The sequence below is a fragment of the Oncorhynchus clarkii genome, chromosome 17, assembly GCF_045791955.1.
Source record: "Oncorhynchus clarkii lewisi isolate Uvic-CL-2024 chromosome 17, UVic_Ocla_1.0, whole genome shotgun sequence".
NCBI classification, from domain to species: domain Eukaryota; kingdom Metazoa; phylum Chordata; class Actinopteri; order Salmoniformes; family Salmonidae; genus Oncorhynchus; species Oncorhynchus clarkii.
In genome coordinates, this window is record NC_092163.1 from 59,874,033 (window position 1) to 59,892,817 (window position 18,785).

General features: G+C 44.1%; 1 protein-coding gene across 2 annotated transcripts in view; it reads left to right on the top strand.

Annotated features, from left to right (window-relative positions):
- Positions 1–18,785, top strand: part of LOC139371202 (receptor-type tyrosine-protein phosphatase gamma-like) — a 301,567-nt gene that overhangs the window by 73,190 nt on the left and 209,592 nt on the right. For both annotated transcript variants that reach the window (XM_071111387.1, XM_071111388.1), the window contains exon 2: positions 4,350–4,454. In XM_071111387.1, coding sequence (XP_070967488.1) covers positions 4,350–4,454 — 105 coding nt within the window. The remainder of the gene's footprint in view (positions 1–4,349; positions 4,455–18,785) is intronic.

Sequence of the window (18,785 nt, forward strand, 5' to 3'; positions counted from 1 at the left end):
AACTGTATCTGGACTGTACGTCTTCACAGTGGAGCTGTCAGCATTGGCTTTGTGTTTGGCTCAGCGACCTTGTCCTTTGCAGACCGCCTATTAATTAACATCGGTGTGCATGGAGTGACCAGCCGTGGTGCATACTGTCTCCTGTCTATAGCAGATCAATACAGGGAGAAAACACAAAGGGAGGCTGGCGCTTGGAACGAGCGCGTGTCTTCAAGTGCATTTTCCACTACACTAAAGACCCATTTGAGTAATGTGCTTCCGACACGCTCTCGTGTTGCCTCCCAGTGTTTCTGCTTTATGGACGATGCACCAGCATTTTGGCTTTACAGCGCTCTCTCGCCATCTCTCTCTCTCTCCCTCTGTGTGCTTCTCTCACTGCCTTTGGCTGAGACTGTAGTGAACTCACCCCATGCTGGGTTGTCTTTTCTCTGGGGACTGATTCCCTCTCATCTCTGCTGCTCTCCCTACCCAGTCTCAACACTGTGCCCTAGGCCCAACCACAGCGTCTAACCTATAGCCCAATGCCAAGACCAACATCCCAGCCCCCATTCCTCACACCCCCCATTCACAGCCCCAGCCCCCTCTTAATCCCTTCCCAAGCCCCTATGCCTGTCCCTCTGGCAGAGGATCTGGTCACCCACCAGAGAGTATGTGGAGGACTATTACAGCCCTGCAAGGTTTATTTAACGTGACAGCTGTTACTCTCTGACCACCACCATGCAAGTGTTTTGGACTGCCAGTATGTGTGCGTGTGTGTGGTTGTTTGTGTTTGTATTTCTGTTAGTAGGTGTTAGTGTGTGTGTGTGTGTGTGTGTGTGTGTGTGTGTGTGTGTGTGTGTGTGTGTGTGTGTGTGTGTGTGTGTGTGTGTGTGTGTGTGTGTGTGTGTGTGTGTTTGTGTGTTTGCTTGTCGCGGATGTCCTTCAGCAGTAAGGACGTATTGGAGAGAGATGAAAAGAATTCTAATTAAGTGTATTACAGTAGTGAGGACTACCCTGGCTGACACGCACGCACACACACGCACGCACGCACGCACACACACACACACACACACACACAGTGCTCTGTGTGTGTGTGTACGTGCACCCACCTGTGTGTTTCTGGACACCCCATTCTGCCTCCTCGAACCACTGAAGTTGTATAAAAAAATCCAAGTTTAAGTACATTCTGTGTTTGAATGAAGTGACAGCAAACATGCAGCAATAGCTTCAATGGCTGGTCTGCTGGGATGGGTGGATGGCAGGAACCAATGCTTTCCATCTCTTTTCTCAAGAGGAACTTTTGTGTGATTCACTCGGTGTGGAAACAAAAGACAGGGTCAGTCAAAGTTTCAGTTTCTTTCTGCTTTATGGAGTTCTGGCACGTACAGCTGGAGCAAGGAAGCACATTTGTTGTTGTTGGCATTCACGTATATTGTATTTGCCATGCAGATTTTGCATGGTGTGTGTTTTTGTTGGTGTGTGTGTGTGTGCGTGCATTCTGACCTTGCTGAACACCCCTTTCAAATAGAGCTCTATGTGAGTTCTCTATCCTAGTGAATCTGGGAGTTGACATTGCAGGTGCTGCAGGTCTTGCCAAAAAGAGCTAATCACAACTTCATTACCCTTGTGAAGCCACCAATGGCACCTTCATTCTCTGTTTCCAGGACACTGCGTAACTGTCTACTTCATTCTCTGTTTCACTGCTGAACTGTCTACTTCATTTGGCTTTCTGTTAAAGTCGAGACCTTAGCCTCAGGGAAGTTTTATAGATATAGATACAGGGCTTGGAAGAGTAGCTGCTGCTTCTTCAGCAGCTAATGGGGATCTGAATGAGAAAATCATAGTTCTAGACTCGGATCCTTATTCGATTACATCTCCCCATATCATTGTTTCTGCAGAGATGACCTGACAAAAATGTCAGCCTCCAATCTCTCTCTCATAAGAGCACATTCCTCAAATAGGACATTATAAATCAATTAGGTAAAAATTTGTTTAGACCAGCGCAGCAGAATGGAACCTCTCGCAGAAAGATTAGATCATAGGAGACATCCCTAGCATTGCCTGCACTGTTAAACAAGGACTGTCTAAATTTCCCTCATAACACTATGTGCTCTATGCAATGAGTTTGAATAAGATGCTGTTTTTTAGGACAGGGTTTTCTGCGCCATTAGTATGACACATGACTGCTAGTGTCTTTGTGTGGTGGTTTGTATTTGTGTGTCTGTGTGTGTGTGTGCATTTGTGTGTGGTGTGTGTATCTTTGCTGCTTTGCTGGCTGTGTTGACGTTGATAGTCTTTGACAGGGTCTGGGAGAGCAGGGAAGTGGTGACTGTTGTGGTAGAAGACACAGAGAGCAGTGGATAGGAAAAGAGAATGATAATCCTATTCCAATGTGCTCTGCCTACAACAAAATATCTTGCATAGTTAATTTTGCATACAAAGTCTTGCATAGTTCAGTATGTTGCACTGAAAGTGGCTAATATTGCATTGATTCGATCACAATTCCCACAGCAAAGGGAAAAGTTGATAGTGTTAACTAACGGGGAAAACTCCAGAAAGTTGAGTGAAGTTCAATCTCGTGCTTCTCTTCGCAGGCTGATATTTCTTCTGCACGGCAGTCCTGGGGGAGTCGCGTGCCCACGCACGTGTGCAGCTTAGAGGGAACATTGCTTGTGACTTTTTTAAACTGGCACTACCAGTCGAAGCCTGTTCCCTCCTCTCTCCCCCCTCCTTCCTCCTCCTCTGAAAACGCATAGAAGGCCTTTGTTCTTTTCTCCCTTCTTTCTCGCCTCCTGCTCTCCTCTCCTCCTGTTGAACAGTTGCCAGGCAGCAGGCTGCCCATCACAGTGACCAGAGACTGTCTTTAAGAGAGTGGTCTGGGCTGAAAAAAGGGTCCCACCCCACTATGACCCGACACTGTATTACTCTGTCCTCTTCTCTTTCTCTATCTACTTCTCTCCTCTCATTCTATCCAAACTCTGCCATCTATCCCTCTGTAGCGTTTTCCCCTCATCAGCACCTCTTCTCCTCCCATCCCTAGTTCCCTCTCCCCTCCCCACCCCATATTATCATTGGCACTGACATTTATATTCTTATGTTACAGTGCTGGGGATAGCTTTGGCACTGTGGACTGATTGACTGCTTTAATGGACACCTGTGTAGATAGTGGCTAGCTGTTAAATGACTGGCCACGGCTGAAGTGCTACAGCCATGAGAGGACAGGGTTAACTCCTGTGGCCTCACAGGCATGTGGGGAAGAATGAGATGAGCTTGTGTGTGTGTGTGTGTGTGTGTGTGTATGTGTGTGTGTGTGTGCATGTGTGTGTGTGTGTGTTAGAGTAAGAGAGTCAAGGGTAAGAGACAATGGGAGAGGGAATGAATGACAGAAAGAAAGGCAAGAAGAAGGATAGTGAGAGGATGCATTTGGCGTGGATTGAGAGGTTAGGGTGGGGCTGCATAATAACATTTTCTGTTGGGAGAGTATTGGGAATCGATAATGTAATTCATAGAAAAGCCATGGACTGGCCTCTCATTGACATTCACAGGCATGCTCAAGCTTACATCCCCAAGAATTAAAGAAGAGAGAAAAATCGGTCTGTCATTGAAACAAAGAGTCACCCATTGTTTATATCAAGCCCTTAAGTAACCACAATGCCCAGCGAGCAGCCTTTAAAATACCATTAGGCTTTGATTGACATCTCCGGTGGCCCAGTGTCCTTGGTGATGCAGTGAGTAAGGAGGTAACCACACGGTCAGCCAGCGCTCAGCACGTGTCCTCTTACCTGTGACGCTCTCTCTCTCTCTCTCTCTCTCTCTCTCTCTCTCTCTCTCTCTCTCTCTCTCTCTCTCTCTCTCTCTCTCTCTCTCTCTCTCTCTCTCTCTCTCTCTCTCTCGCTCTGTTCTCATAACCGCATGTGGCCATTTTAGGTCAGATAAAATGTAAAATGCCAGTTATTCCCAGGTATTGCCAAAGCCCATTTGTGGCACAGCAAGTGAGGGGCAGGAGTGTGGGTGACTCTTACCCAAAAACTCAGCAGCCCGCAGCTCACATCCCAGAGGCCCCACAGTCACAATGAGCCTTGCATAATTGGATCTGACAAAGTGTGGCTCTTACCAATGAGCCACACTATGTATCTATGTATCTGTATTCATGCCTAAGTTTTAAGGAATTTGTTGTGGCTTTTGTGGTAGGATGTTTTGGTAAGTCATTGTAAGCACTGGCTGTGTAATTTGGCTGTGTCCAAGTCACAGTCAGTCTCTGTTTCTTAATGAGAATGCTGTTAGCAAGAGCAGTGCTTTTTTGTTTTACCGCAGTGAGTGAGTGCAGTGCCATTTTGGTGACATCCTTCTCCTTTCTCTCCCCCACACAGCGCTGACAGGAGGGCAGCCCGGCTCCACGCAAGGGAGCCAAGATGGCGGAGCGCCCGGGAGCAGACTCAGAAGAGCGGCCGAGGAGTCCTACTGGGCCTATTCAGGTGTGTGTGTTAATGCAGAATGGTTCTTACTCTCTCTCTCTCTCTCTCTCTCTGTCTGTCTCTCTCTCTCTCCCCCTTCTCCTTCTCTCCTCTCTCCCTCTTCCTCCGCCTATGCTCCCTGTTCTTTAGAGCCCTGGCCTCAGGGATTCTCTGGGCTTTTTATTTTATGAATGTTTCTGTGGAGAAAAAGTGACTTATTTTGTCCCTCTGAGCGATATTTGCAGAGGAGGAGCATTAATATTTTACTGTGCAACCAAGCCTCGGGCAACAAATTATCTTTATTTTTTTAATATATTTCTGTTCCCATGTCTACTCTAATTGTAGCCCGACGCTGCATTAAAGCCAGGGGCTCGTGGCAAAGTAGAGCTGGTGACAGATTCACTTAGCGAGCTGGGTATTGATGCTTAGATCTATTAATGGTGTTTTGTGTCATGGCACGCATAATATTAAAGGCTTATATAAGACTCTGATGTAACTGTGGGTGTAATTTCAGCAAGAAGAAAACAATACAGATTGTGTAGGACAGTCACAGAGATCCCTCCATTTTGTAAAATGGCATATTTTTTTTCTGAACAAACGGATAGGCTGGTGCTATAGCAGGTACTGTAGTGTTTGAGTGAGTGAGTGAGTGAGTGAGTGAGTGAGTGAGTGAGTGAGTGAGTGAGTGAGTGAGCGAGAGAGAGAGAGAGAGCTGAGGATAGTAGGTTATGCTTGGTTTGAGAATGCTGATGGCTCCTAACCCTTTCATGTGAATCAGCAGTGGCACTCTGGTAGCCCACCCTGATATTTAATAATCACATCAGTCCCTTTGGGGCCCGGTTACCCACTGCTATTTCTCCTCTCAAACAGCTGAGAGCCTCCTTACACCTCGCTATTCTAGCAGCAACTACAGACCTGTCACTAATACAGAACTGCATATCTCTCTCTCTATCCTCTCTCTCTCTCTCTCTCTCGGGGCCTTAGGGACATGAAGCAGAGGAGAGGCAGTATGCAGGGCTGTCCCTAGATATTGCCTGAGTTTGTGCACAGCTCTAAGCTCTCATCTCTCTCTGCATGTTAATGCGTCATTCTCTCTGGCGGGCTGATGGGGCAGTCTGCTATGCCTCAGTGAGGTAGCCATTCTGGATTCTGTCATCTGAATATATACTGGTGGATCTGATTACGACACGCTAATTCGGACAGAGCTTTATAACTGTTTTACTGTAAGCTCACCAGGTTGCGAAGTGATGACTTCACCAATATTGGATGCCTTATTACACCAGTGAATATGCTATTATTTGGATGTCTGTTTTTCTTTAGAAGTTGTATACATAAAATGATGACTTAAGAAACTGTTATTGAAATGTGTTCGGATCAACTGTAATTGTGTTGGTACTAGGACTTTCAAACAATTTAAAACATTTAATCGAGTTAATCTTAGGATTTACTTTTAGTAACCTCTGAAGGATCTACGGGATCTGTGTCCCTTGTTGCTAACATGCGCTAATGTGACTAGAATGACATTGTAAGTAACAGCACACTTTCCAGGACATAGACAGGCTTAAATTATTGTTAATCTAACTGCACTGTCCAATTTACAGTAGCTTTTACAGTGAAAAAATACCATGCTATTGTTTGAAGAGAGTGCACAACAACAAAACTTGTATCACGGCAACTGGTTTGATACATTCAACTCTGAAGGTAAATAATGTACTTACATTCAGTAATCTTGCTCTTGTCATCCTGAGGGTCCCAGAGATAAAATGTAGAATAGTTTTGTTTGATAAAATCAATTTTTATATTCATATGTAGGAACTGGGTTCTACAGTTGGAACCTCTGACGATTGAACCCCTTACGATTAATCGCAAAATGTAGCTGTAATTTAAGATTTTTTATACAAAAAGCATTGACATCTTGATTTTGTCCAAAGTTAGTCAACAAAGTCAGGTAAATTGATAAAGCACAAATTCTTTAACCTCAATGTCAACTTGTTTTGACATGACATTGTTGTTTTTAGATGTTTTTAGATGTTTTTAGATGTATAGATGATGTATTTTGTATGTTCTCACTGTATTTGGAAGACTTTCAGACAATGCAATTAATCACAAACAAAAAAACGGTCCACTAAAAATACAAAAAGTGAACTCAAGTTAACTGATGAATAACTCTCACAGCCCTAGACTTGGTACCTTTATGGCCATTTTTGGCCATTCTTTGTATACATTCAGGGCCAGGCAAAAAAGACTGTACAATAAATCAGACAAATACTGAGCTATATTCCATGCTCATTTTTTTTTGTTGAAATGATATTCTAAATGGCATTGGCACTTGGATTGGAACCGGTGCTATGGTCAGATGATATGAGAATAGAGCTCTTTGGCCACGCACACCAGTGGTGGGTTTACCATTGAAAAACAGAAGCAGAACCAGAAAATAACCTCGTACCTATGGTCAAATATGGTGGTGGATCTTTGATATTTTTGGGCAATTTTGCTTCCACTGGTCCTGGGGCCCTTGTTAAGGTCAACGACGTCATAAACTTTTCCATTGCCAGGACATTTTAGCCAAAAACCTGGTTGCCTCTGCCAGGAGGTTGAAACTTGTCCACAAGTGGATCCTCCAGCAAGACAATAACCCACAACACTAATCAAAACCTACAAATAAATGGTTAATTGAGCGCAAAATCAACATTTTGCCATGGCCATCTCAGTCTCCTGACTTAAACTCTGTTGAAAACCTGTGGTTTGAATTGATGAGGGCAGTCCATAACAGCAGACAAAGGATATCAAGGACCTGGAAAGACTGAACATATGACCTGTCATTGCTCATATCAGAATTACTGCCTCAAAGTGAAGCGGCTGAGGCCTTAATTAAGATATGCAGTATAAACCAAACAAATGACCCCGGGTGAGTTATGCCCTCCAGTCTACATAATTACAAGTGCTTTTCCATATATTTTAAGCTGCCTTTTTGTGAGCGTCTGACTGAAACACTGAGGCCAGATCAATAGGCCCTCCCTCATGCCTTCTCTTCAACACACCGCTACAAAGTTCACATTAAGGTGGATTTGATGGAAAGTTCCACTTTTCCACTTAATTTTTTTTTAGCTCAATGGCACTATAAATCACCCTCCATCCCCTCACCCCCAACTTGCTGGATATTCATTTTAAATCCCTTGTAGCCTCAATACTTCTGGCTTCAATGGGAGACATACCCTAATTTTTGAGATGGAGAATTCACCACCTTGTCCGTTTCATATCAATCCTCATAGCCCATTTCACATTCACTGGCAGGCTTGAGTTGAGAGCTCTCTAGGTTTTGTGTGCAGCCTTGAAGAAAATACATGAAGATGGACATTGATGATATATTGTACTGTAGTTTAACTTTAGAGGATTAAGGGCTGTGACTTAAATAACAACTCATAAAGATAGTCATTTCTGTGAGGATGTTAAACAAAATATATATATTTTCTTTAGTGTGCTGCTTAGTCAGTAGGCCTATGCTTAAATCCACTCTAAGTCCTTGGATTCTACGAGTGTGCCTTTACTTCTTATGAGTGTTTGTACACGTATCGTTTTTCTGTGTGTATTTCTGAGGACGTGTAAATATGCTTCGGAGTGGATCCTCTATGCATATTCAGTAGTATGCTGTAGTAGGGGACAAAGAAAAACTGCATTGGATCAACCCTGAATCTGCAGTGCTCCACTTGCCCTAAAATGCACTTAAGGGTGTTTCCTATTGGATTAATATGCACGTTATTTACTGAATGGGGTCTTCAGACCAGGTCACTCGTGTAAGGTGTGATGGGTTATGTATTATCCAACACCTTTTAGTGATTTCATCAGCACTCAGGGAATTACATGTAATTTGAGATCTAGCAGAGTTATGACAATGGTAGGGCATCTGGTTGCCATGCCAACCTTTACAGAACTGCCTGCCATAGAGGTTCTGAAATGACATTAGGACAATCACAGACTTGCCTGTCAACAACAGTCCTCAGCGTTTACAATGAAATGAAATGAAGATGGAGAAATAGTATTATTTAATCATTTCTGCCCACAAAAAAACAGGGAAATAAATCTTGTTAGCACAGGTGGTCATTGGTCACTGATATATCTCTTCCAGCTCTGTATAATTATTTCTTCAAATGGAAATTATGACAGTAAATCTCAGTAAGACTAATATAATGGTGTTCCAAAAATGGTCCAGTTGCCAGGACCACAAATACAAATTCCATCTAGACACCTTTTCAATAGAGCACACAAAAAACTATACATACCTCGGCCTAAACATCAGCCCTTTATGGTTGTGAGGTCTGGGGTCCGCTCACCAACCAAGAATGAACAAAATTGGACAAACACCACATTGAGACTCTGCATGCAGAATTCTGCAAAAATATCCTCTGTGTACAACGTAAAACACAAAATAATGCATGCAGAGCAGAATTAGGCCGATACCTGCTGATTACCAAAAAAGAGCTGTTAAATTCTACAACCTCCTACTGTAAATGGAAGCGATTCCCAAACCTTCCTTAACAAAGCCATCACCCACAGATAGATGAACCTGGAGAAGAGTCCCCTAAGCAAACTGGTCCTGGGGCTCTGTTCACAAACACAAGCAGAGCCCCAGGACAGCAACACAATTAGACCCAACCAAATCATGAGAAAACAAAAGAGACTTGACACACTGGAAAGAATTAACAAAAAACTGAGCAAACTAGAATGCTATTTGGCCCTAAACAGAGTACACAGTGGCAGAATACCTGACCCAACATTAAGGAAAGCTTTGACTATGTACTAACTCAGTGAGCATAGCCTTGCCAGGTCTGCCATAGGCAGGCTACTGTATGTGCACACTGCCCACAAAATGAGGTGGAAACTGAGCTGCACTTCCTAACCTCCTGCCAAATGTATGACCATATTAGAGACACATACTTCCCTCAGATTACACAGACCCACAAAGAATTTGAATATCAAATCCAATTTTGATAAACTCCCATATCTATTGGGTGAAATACCACAGTGTGAAATCACAGCAGCAATATTTGTGACCTATTGCCACAAGAAAAGGGCAACCAGTGAAGAACAAACACCATTGTAAATACAACCCATATTTATGTTTATTTATTTTCCCTTTTGTACTTGCACATCGTTAGAACACTGTATAGAGACATAATATGACATTTGAAACATCTCTATTCTTTTGGAATGTTTACTGTTCGTTTCTATTGTTTATTTGTTCATTATCTATTTCACTTGCTTTGGCAATGTAAACATATGTTTCCCATGCAAATAAAGCCCCTTAAATTGAAATTTAATTGAGAGAGCCAGAGAGATGTTGTGTCAAGGCAGCTGAATGTTTAGAGGGAACAGAGGGCTGAGGGCAGCCTAACAGAATGAAAAACAAAGCCTCAAACCTGACTTGGCATGCTGATGAGAGCAGCTTCCTAGTGTGGTGTTCAAGTCCTCTTTTCTCTCACTCCCAGCTCTATTTTTCCCTGTCTGCGTTGGCACATCTCAATCTCTCTTTCAAGCTGTCTGTCTTTCACACTCTACTATGTCAGTCAATGTTTGCTTGTAAGGTACCCTTTAGCTGGCTTTAGTTGTCATACAGGAACCTCTGAATGGCGCCACTTGCTCTCAGAGTATGCTATTTTTATTGAATTTAAATTCACCTTTATTTAACCAAGTAGGCTAGTTGAGAACAAGTTCTCATTTACAACTGTGATCTGGCCAAGATAAAGCAAAGATGTTCGACAAAAACAACAACACAGAGTTACACATGGGATAAACAAACGTACAGTCAATAGCACAATAGAGAAATCTATGTACAGTGTGTGCAAATGTAGTAAGATTAGGGAGGTAAGGCAATAAATAGGCCATAGTGGCGAAATAATTACAATTTGGCATTAACTACTATAGCTAATAGAACAGAGGACTGATAGCCTAGCTCTGCCGTAGCTCTCTCTCTTTGTGCTAATGATTTTTACATCATGCAAATACATCATGTGACATAGTGCTGTAACAGAAACAGGAAGTGGGAATGAAGGTGTTAAAATTAGAGTTGAGGTGGAGGATGAAAACAAGAATGACAGGAGTGAAAGCAAATAAGAGCGATGGAGAGAGAGTAAATTAATGAATGAGAGAGACAGCCCTCTCTCTCTGGCTCTGCAAGGCTTGTTGTCTTTCATTCATGAATGTGGCGAGCGGAGCGTGTCTGTGCTGTGTATAAGTATGTACGGCATCAGAGCAGCATGGCCCATCATGAGGCTGCTCTAATAGAATGACCCAGCTCTACTGACAGCAGCACACTCCTGCAAATGGAGCTGCACATCTGCCACTGTGCTGCAGTAATTGTGCAATTTACTGTACAGCCAATATCCCGCCATCCTAATTGAATATGACTTTGTACTGTTTGAGTAATCTCTCCATTTTAGACCCTGACCTCAGGCATGCTTCAGCTCCGGATACAGTGGATGGGAGAGGAAGACAGAGAGGGAGAGGTAAAGCGAGAGAGGAGAGAAGGATCAAGAGGGAGAGATGTGAGATAGAGGCAGAGGCTCTAGGGAAAGATAGAGAGAGGGAAAGGTAGAGAGAGGGAGTGGCGTGAGGTAGAGGTGTCCGATAAAGCATGTAGGTCACATTGAGAGGCGGTGGGTTCCTGGTGATGACATCACTACCGTCACCATCACTGCTGCTGCTAACACCTTACCAAGGACAAACCGTGCACTTGACACATAGAAAAAGGGAGAGACAGAAAGAGGGAGGCTGAGGAAGAGAGAGTCAAGGGAGGGAAAGATGGAGAAGAGAGAAGGAGGAGGAGTGGAGGTAGAGAGATGAGACCAAAACCAGATGGCTCTGTTTGGCTGCCTGGCTGAGTGAATCCTGTGTTTGTTTCAAGTGTTTGGGCTTGTGTTTCTACTGGTTTTAGTCCTCCTGACTGTTGTGGATGGCCCTGTAAGTGGGTTATAAAGATCAACATCACTACAATCAGAGCAGAAGATGGTGGATGGATTTGGAATGTAGATGACCCATTGTCCTACCTCCCTCTCCCCTCGCACAGAAAATACTGATCTAATGTTAGAGAAGGGATGGATGGATGGATGGATGGATGGATGGAGGGAGGGAGGGAGGGAGGGAGGGAGGGAGGGAGGGAGGGAAGAAGGGCAGGGAAAGTGCAGTGAGGGGGAATTTGAGGAGTAATTAAAGTTGGTTTTGACTTAATCACAGATTATCCATTATATCGACCAGATACTCAAGTGGCAACTCTCATGATTAAATTAAATGTCTTGAAAAATGGAAGGCAGTTCAGGTGGAGGCATGATCAGGTGGGACCATTTTAGTCAATGAGAGGGCAGATATGAGTGTGAACAACAGGCACAAATCCGATATAAAGTGTTTTTTTTATCAAAGTTGCCGGGATGTCACGTGTCCTACTTATATCATTAGACTTGTAGCAACCTAAGCATTACGAAACTTATGTTCGATCAAATAAGCCACATTTATCAAATAAGCCATTACATTTTTTGTTGACCAAATTCGACACTCTCATTGACCTCCATGCAAAAACTCCTCGCTTGTTTAGGCCAAAAAATGGAAAAGACAGATTTTGGGCCTAGTTATCCCTCTCGCTTCGCCTCTTCCTCTCTGACCTAATTAAATCTCTCTTCTTGACGTACACACAGGGGGAGGCTTGGAAGTAAGATTTGTATTACGTAAGATGTGCAGAATAAGATATTACATGGAGTTCTTTAAACACGCCAGCTTATTAGTAATGCAAAGCCTTAGGCTGCATTAGGATGAATTATATAATTGCCATCATTTTCATAAATGCATGGTAACATTCAGCTGTCAGCCAGCAAACTGAGCTGCTCACCAACTATTCATATGGATGACTTTATATACACTATATACACTATATATATATACTATATATATAAAAGTATGTGGACACCCCTTCAAATATGTGGATTCTGCTATTTCAGCCACACCCGTTGCTGACGGGTGTATAAAATCGAGCGCACAGCCATGCAATCTCCATAGACAAACATTGACAATAGAAGAGCTCAATGTGACATCATCATAGGATGCTACCTTTTCAACAAGTCAGTTCGTCAAATTTCTGCCCTGCTAGAGCTGCCCCAGTCAACTATAAGTGCTGTTATTGTGAAGTGGAAACGTCTAGGAGCAACAGCGGCTAATCCGCGAAGTGGTAGGACACACAAGCTCACAGAACGGGAGCGTCGAGTGCTGAAGCGCGTAGTGCATAAAAATCATCTGTCCTCGGTTGCAACACTCACTACCGAGTTCCAAACTGCCTCTGGAAGCAACGTCAGTTCAAGAACTGTTTGTCTGGAGCTTCATGAAATGGGTTTCCATGGCCGAGCAGCCGCACACAAGCCTAAGTTCAAAATGCGCAATACCAAGTGGCTGGAGTGGTGTAAACCTTGCTGCCATTAGACTCTGGAGCAGTGGAAACGCGTTCTGTGGAGTGGTGAATCACGCTTCACCGTCTGGCAGTCCGTCCGACGAATCTGGGTTTGGCGGATGTGCCAACTGTAAAGTTTGGCGGAGGAGGAATAATGGTCTGAGGCTGTTTTTCATGGTTCGGTCTAGGCCCCTTAGTTCCAGTGAAGGGAAATCTTAACGCTACAGCATACAATGACATTCTAGATGATTCTGTGCTTCCAACTTTGTGGCCCTTTCCTGTTTCAGCATGACAATGCCCCTGTGCACAAAGTGAGGGCCATACAGAAGTGATTTGTCAAGATCAGTGTGGAAGACCTTGACTGGCCTGCACAGAGCCCTGACCTCAATCCCACCGAACCTTTTTGGGATGAATTGGAACGCCGACTGCGAGCCAGGCCTAATCGCCCAACATCAATGCCCAACCCCATTAATGCTCTTATGGCTGAATGGAAGCAAGTCCCCGCAGCAATGTTCCAACATCTAGTGGAAATCCTTCCCAGAAGAGTGGAGGCTGTTATAGCAGCAAAGGGGGACAAACTCCATATTAATGCCTATGATTTTGGAAAGAGATGTTTTGGTCGTGTAGTTTCCACAATCATTCTATCAACAGACGATCAAGATTTGTTTAAGCTTACATAAATACTATTTCTCTGAATAGGTTGATTAAATTGGCCTCAAGATCAGGCGAGTGCAATAGAATGGAGTGCATGAGATCAGATCAAGTGGTCTGTGTGTGGATAAATGTAGTGGGGTGGTGGGGGCCGAGTGGGGCTCTGTGCAGGCCTGCTTAATGACTCAAAACTGGAGCCTCTGATGAAAGGTAAGAAGAAAATCATGGATAGAGCTAAATATAGGAGACAGGAAGAGAGGGATGAGAGAGAGAGCGATGGGAAGTAGATGGTGATCACTCTTTAGTGTTTAATCTGCAGTTGGAGAGTGGTTGGAGAGAGTGTGTGTGCGTGGGCTGGATGTGGACGCCTTCCAGATGAGTAAGTATAACACAAATGCTTGGTTAGGCTAATCTGATCTGTAGTATAAGGTGGTGGTTAGGAGCTGTGTGTGTGTGTTTGTGTGTCTGCTTGCTTGTGTGTATTTGTTTGTGTTTGTTTGGTTATAGTTTCTGTCTGCTGTGCAGCTGAAAAGCAGCAAATGGATTAGCCAGAGCCACACATTGTGAAATTGATTAAAGTTTATTTCAAGCTTTAGTACTCTGGGCCATTACTCATAACAGGGCTGGTAATATCGCCACACACAGAGACTCTAGGGAGACTGAGGGAGCATCGTATCTCTCTATAAAGCAAAGGGGGGCTGTTTGTGCCCGAGTGTGTGTGCCTGTGTGTGTGCCCGTGTGCCTGTGCGTGTGCCTGTGTGTGTGCCCGTGTGTGTGCTCGTGTGTGTGTGTGTGTGTGTGTGTGTGTGTGTGTGTGTGTGTGTATGCTTGTCTGTGTGTATGTGGCTTTCAAAGTAAAAGGTGGACAGTGAAAGGGGGTGAGTGGAGAATAAATACAGCATATTTGGCAGAGCAGGGGTGTGAACAGATTAAGTGTGGGAGCAGAGGGGGGAATATGAGGAATATGTAGCTGAATAAGGGATGAGTGGAAATGCCAAGTTTAATGTGAGCTTGCCTGTGTGGTCTGGTAAACATTGCCTTCTGAGGAAGATCCCTGGAGAAGTAACAGTGGTGCACACCAGATTACGAGGTGTGTGTGTAGGTGTGTTCCAGTGGAGGCTGCTGAGGGGAGGAAGGCTCATAATAATGGCTGGAACGGAAACCGTGTTTGATGTATTTGATACCATTCCACTAATTCTGCTCCGGCCATTACCACGAGCCCGTCTTCCCCAATTAAGGTCCACCAACCTCCTGTGGTTTGTTCGTTAGTTCATGAAAAGGTTTAAGGCTTAAACATGTTTCAGTTCGGCTGGCGGCTAGCCGAAGTTGGCTAAGTGAAACCAAACGAGGTTGCTCGCATACTCCCTTAAAAGACCTTTATTTAAAAAACGAAAAAGAAGCAGCTATAGTACTGTTTGTCCATTTTAAAACGGCGTAGCCAGCATACACTTCCTCAAAATAGTCCGAATTAATCTAAGATAACTCAGGATATCTGGCAACAATTTGGGCGTTTTTGGCAAGGAGATTTTAGTCGCACAATTTTACATCAAACTAAGATGTAAAACTAAGGGGAAAAAATGCATGAAAACAAGTAGTCTCGTTGAATGACAACAAATACTTTATTCAAGAATCCCTACTGTTGACTAATCACAGACGTAGGGGCGTAGACTTCGGATCCAAACTTTGGTTTGCCTCTAGAAAAAAAATGTGTCTGCATGAACAGCTGAAAAATCCCACAGGAAAGTCCAAAACAAACATAAATGTCACAAAATGTTGTCATAATATATGTACGAACCCTTCCGAACTGTTTAAACTGGGAAGCATGCGGACGCCTTTAGACACACACACACGCTTTGACAGAGGGTGTGTGTGTTACTTTTGCCCTTAAAGCGCACACTCTGAGTTGTCGCTCAAACAGTCTGCTATGCTCAGAGCGTGGTTCTGATCCTGGTAGTGCGGATACAGCATCACCCCCCACATACCACAGTGGCCCATTAGAGCATCCAGTGGTAACCCCCCTGTCCTTCATAGAGGGGATCTGGCCGTTGGTTCCTAGTAGTGTTGACACCTCTCTGCAGAGTGATCTACTTCCCCAGGTCAGGCCTGTGAGTTTGAGGTGGAAGCAGAGCTGGAATGTGTTAGACTCTTGAGCTCTCTGGAACACCATCTCTCTTCCTCGCTGGTGGACTTTATGAAAGAGAGCGAGAGCAACGGACATTACAACTTACCAATTACCAATACCTGCTTCTCCCTCTTTCCCCTTATCTTCCTGCTACTGCTGGGACTTTGAAAAGTGTGTGTGTGTGTGTGTGTGTGTGTGTGTGTGTGTGTGTGTGTGTGTGTGTGTGTGTGTGTGTGTGTGTACGTGTGTACGTGTGTGAGCGTGTGTGAAAGCTTTGAAGGGAGGGAGTGTGTTGGTGGGTGTGTGTGTGTGTGGAATGGTCGCTGGTGTCTGACTGATAGTGAACCAGGTTCTGCCTTCTGTCTCATTCATCTGCTGTTGACATTCAATGCGATTTCCTCTTTGAGGGGAGTGATGCGTCGCCTTATTAATTATGCCTGAAATATTAAAAAGACTTCATCATGCATGAATTATTAATTCATTTCGCTGAGATCATGTTGGCGAAATATTTCCCAGTTTTGTCGTACATCATCCTGGAGGGACGGCGGGAGGAAGGAGATGGCATCCCAGTAAACAAACTGAGGAGGTGTGTGTGTGTGTGTGTGTCTGCGTGCATGCGTGCGTGCATGTGTTCTTGCTTGAGTTAGTGTGTTCATGTCTAATAAACAGAGCAGGTTGCTTCACTCATAAAATATTTTTAAGCTTCTCCCCTTTTCCTTCTCTTTTTTCCTCAATCTCTCTGAAGGTCTCTGATTTGATGCTCTATATGGATGTAAACATACAACTTGAAGGTCACAGATCAAGTATAATTTATTTCAGTTGGAAAGTCTACTAATTCTAATTCTATGCATAGCAATTATCCCATATCTTCATAGGCAGAGTGTGAAAGGGGAACTTCACAAGGATAATGGTTAGGCAAGGTGATAGGGAGGAGAGATGTGAGAAAGACAGAGGCAGAGAGAAACTCATTCATACCTCCAGTAGTTTAACATGCAGCTCAGGTCCAGGAGAGTTTAGAGATGTCATTAGTCTCCTAAAGCCTGCTGGTAACTATCGCAGAGAGTGAAAGGAAACACAATTAAAATCAATTGAAAAAGGAGGCGTAGACACCCCGATTTATCCTGTATTCAATGTTCTTATGGACGTTTTCCATTACATTGTAATTGTCAGTGTGGCAAGGATGAATACTTGGATAGTTTTGCCCATTCATCTGCACTGGTGTAGCACACACACACACACTCTCTCTCTCTCACACACACACACACACAGACACACACACACACACACACACACACACACACACACACACACACACTCTCATACACACACACTCTCAAACACACACACACACTCTCAAACACACACACACCATCATAGTAATGACTTTAAATATACACTACATGGCCAAAGTATGTGGATGAGTGGATCCGGCTATTTCAGCCACACCCATTGCTGACAAGTGTATAAAATCGAACACACAGCCACGCAATCTCCATAGACAACCATTGGCAGTAGAATGGCCACACTGAAGAGTGACTTTCAATGTGGCACCATCATAGGATGCCACCTTTCCAACAAGTCAGTTCATCAAATTTCTGCCCTGTTAGAGTGGCCCCAGTAAACTGTAAGGGCTGTTATTGTGAAGGGGAAATGTCTAGGAGCAACAATGGCTTAGCCACGAAGTGTTAGGCCACACAAGCTCACAGAACGGGTCTGCCGAGTGCTGAAGTGCATAGCGCGTAAAAATCGTCTGTCCTCAGTTGCTACACTCAATACCGAGTTCCAAACTGCCTCTGGAAGCAACTTCAGCACAATAACTGTCTGGGTTTGGCGGATGCCAGGAGAATACACAGTGTCAACTGTAAAGTTTGGCGGAGGAGGAATAATGGTCTGGGGCTGTTTTTCATGGTTCGTGCTAAGCCCCGTAGTTCCAGTGAAGGGATGACATTGGCATTCTAGATGATTCTGTGCTTCCAATTTTGTGGCAACAGTTTGGGGGAGGGCCTTTCCTGTTTCAGCATGACAATGCCCCCATGCACAAAGCGAGGTCCATATAGAAATGGTTTGTCGAGATCGGTGTGGAAGAACTTGACTGGCCTGCACAGAGCCCTGACCTCAACCCCATCGAACACTTTTGGGATGAATTGGAACGCTGACTGCGAGCCAGGCCTAATCGCCCAACATCAGTGCCCAACCTCACTAGTGCTCTTGTGGCTGAATGGAAGCAAGTCCCCGCAGCAATGTTCCAACATCTAGTGGAAAGCCTTCCCAGAAGAGTGGAGGCTGTTACCGCAGCAAAGGCGGGACCAACTCCATATTAATGCCCATGATTTTGGAATGGGTGTACATATGGGAGGACAATAGATGTTGCCGTGTAAGGTATGTGTCTATGTGTTGGATGTTGCTAGGCTGTCTGTAGAACTCCTCTCTCTTTGACTTTGCAACTAAGGTAAAGCTCATGGGACTCAGGAGTGCTAATCTACACAGATTACTCTGGTCCCTCCTCACTGCTAGTGATGTTCCTCTCTTTAGCCTGTTAATCTCCCCCTGCTGCATAGCCTTAAGTGGTACATGCTCTCTTTGGATGTGTTGTCAGACAGTTATTCGGTAAGATGTCTTCCATTTAGAGTTTGCACCTGAAGAAACTGAAGGAACTCTTGTAGAAATTGAACTACATTCCCCAGAGTTCCATTCTATTCAGTACACTAGATATACATAAGTATGTGGACACCCATTCAAATTAGTGGTTTCGGCTATTTCAGCCAGACCCGTTGCTGACAGGAAGAGTGGTGGCTCCCAGAAGAGTGGAAGCTGAATTTTAAAATGTTGTGTTGTTGTTCTAAACCTTTATTTAACTAGGAAGGTCAGTTAAGAACAAATTCTTATTTTCAATGACGGCCTGGGAACAGTGGGTTAACTGACTTGTGCTGTTATAGCAGCAAAGGGGGGACCAACTCCATATTAATGCCCATGATTTTGGAATGAGATATTTACGTGTCTTGGCTGATTTCTTTTGACTTTCCCATGATGTCAAGCAAAGAGGCACTGAGTTTGAAGGTAGGCCTTGGAATACATCCACAGGTACACCTCCAATTGACGCAAATTATGTCAATTAGCCTATCAGAAGCTTCTAAAGCCATGACATCATTTT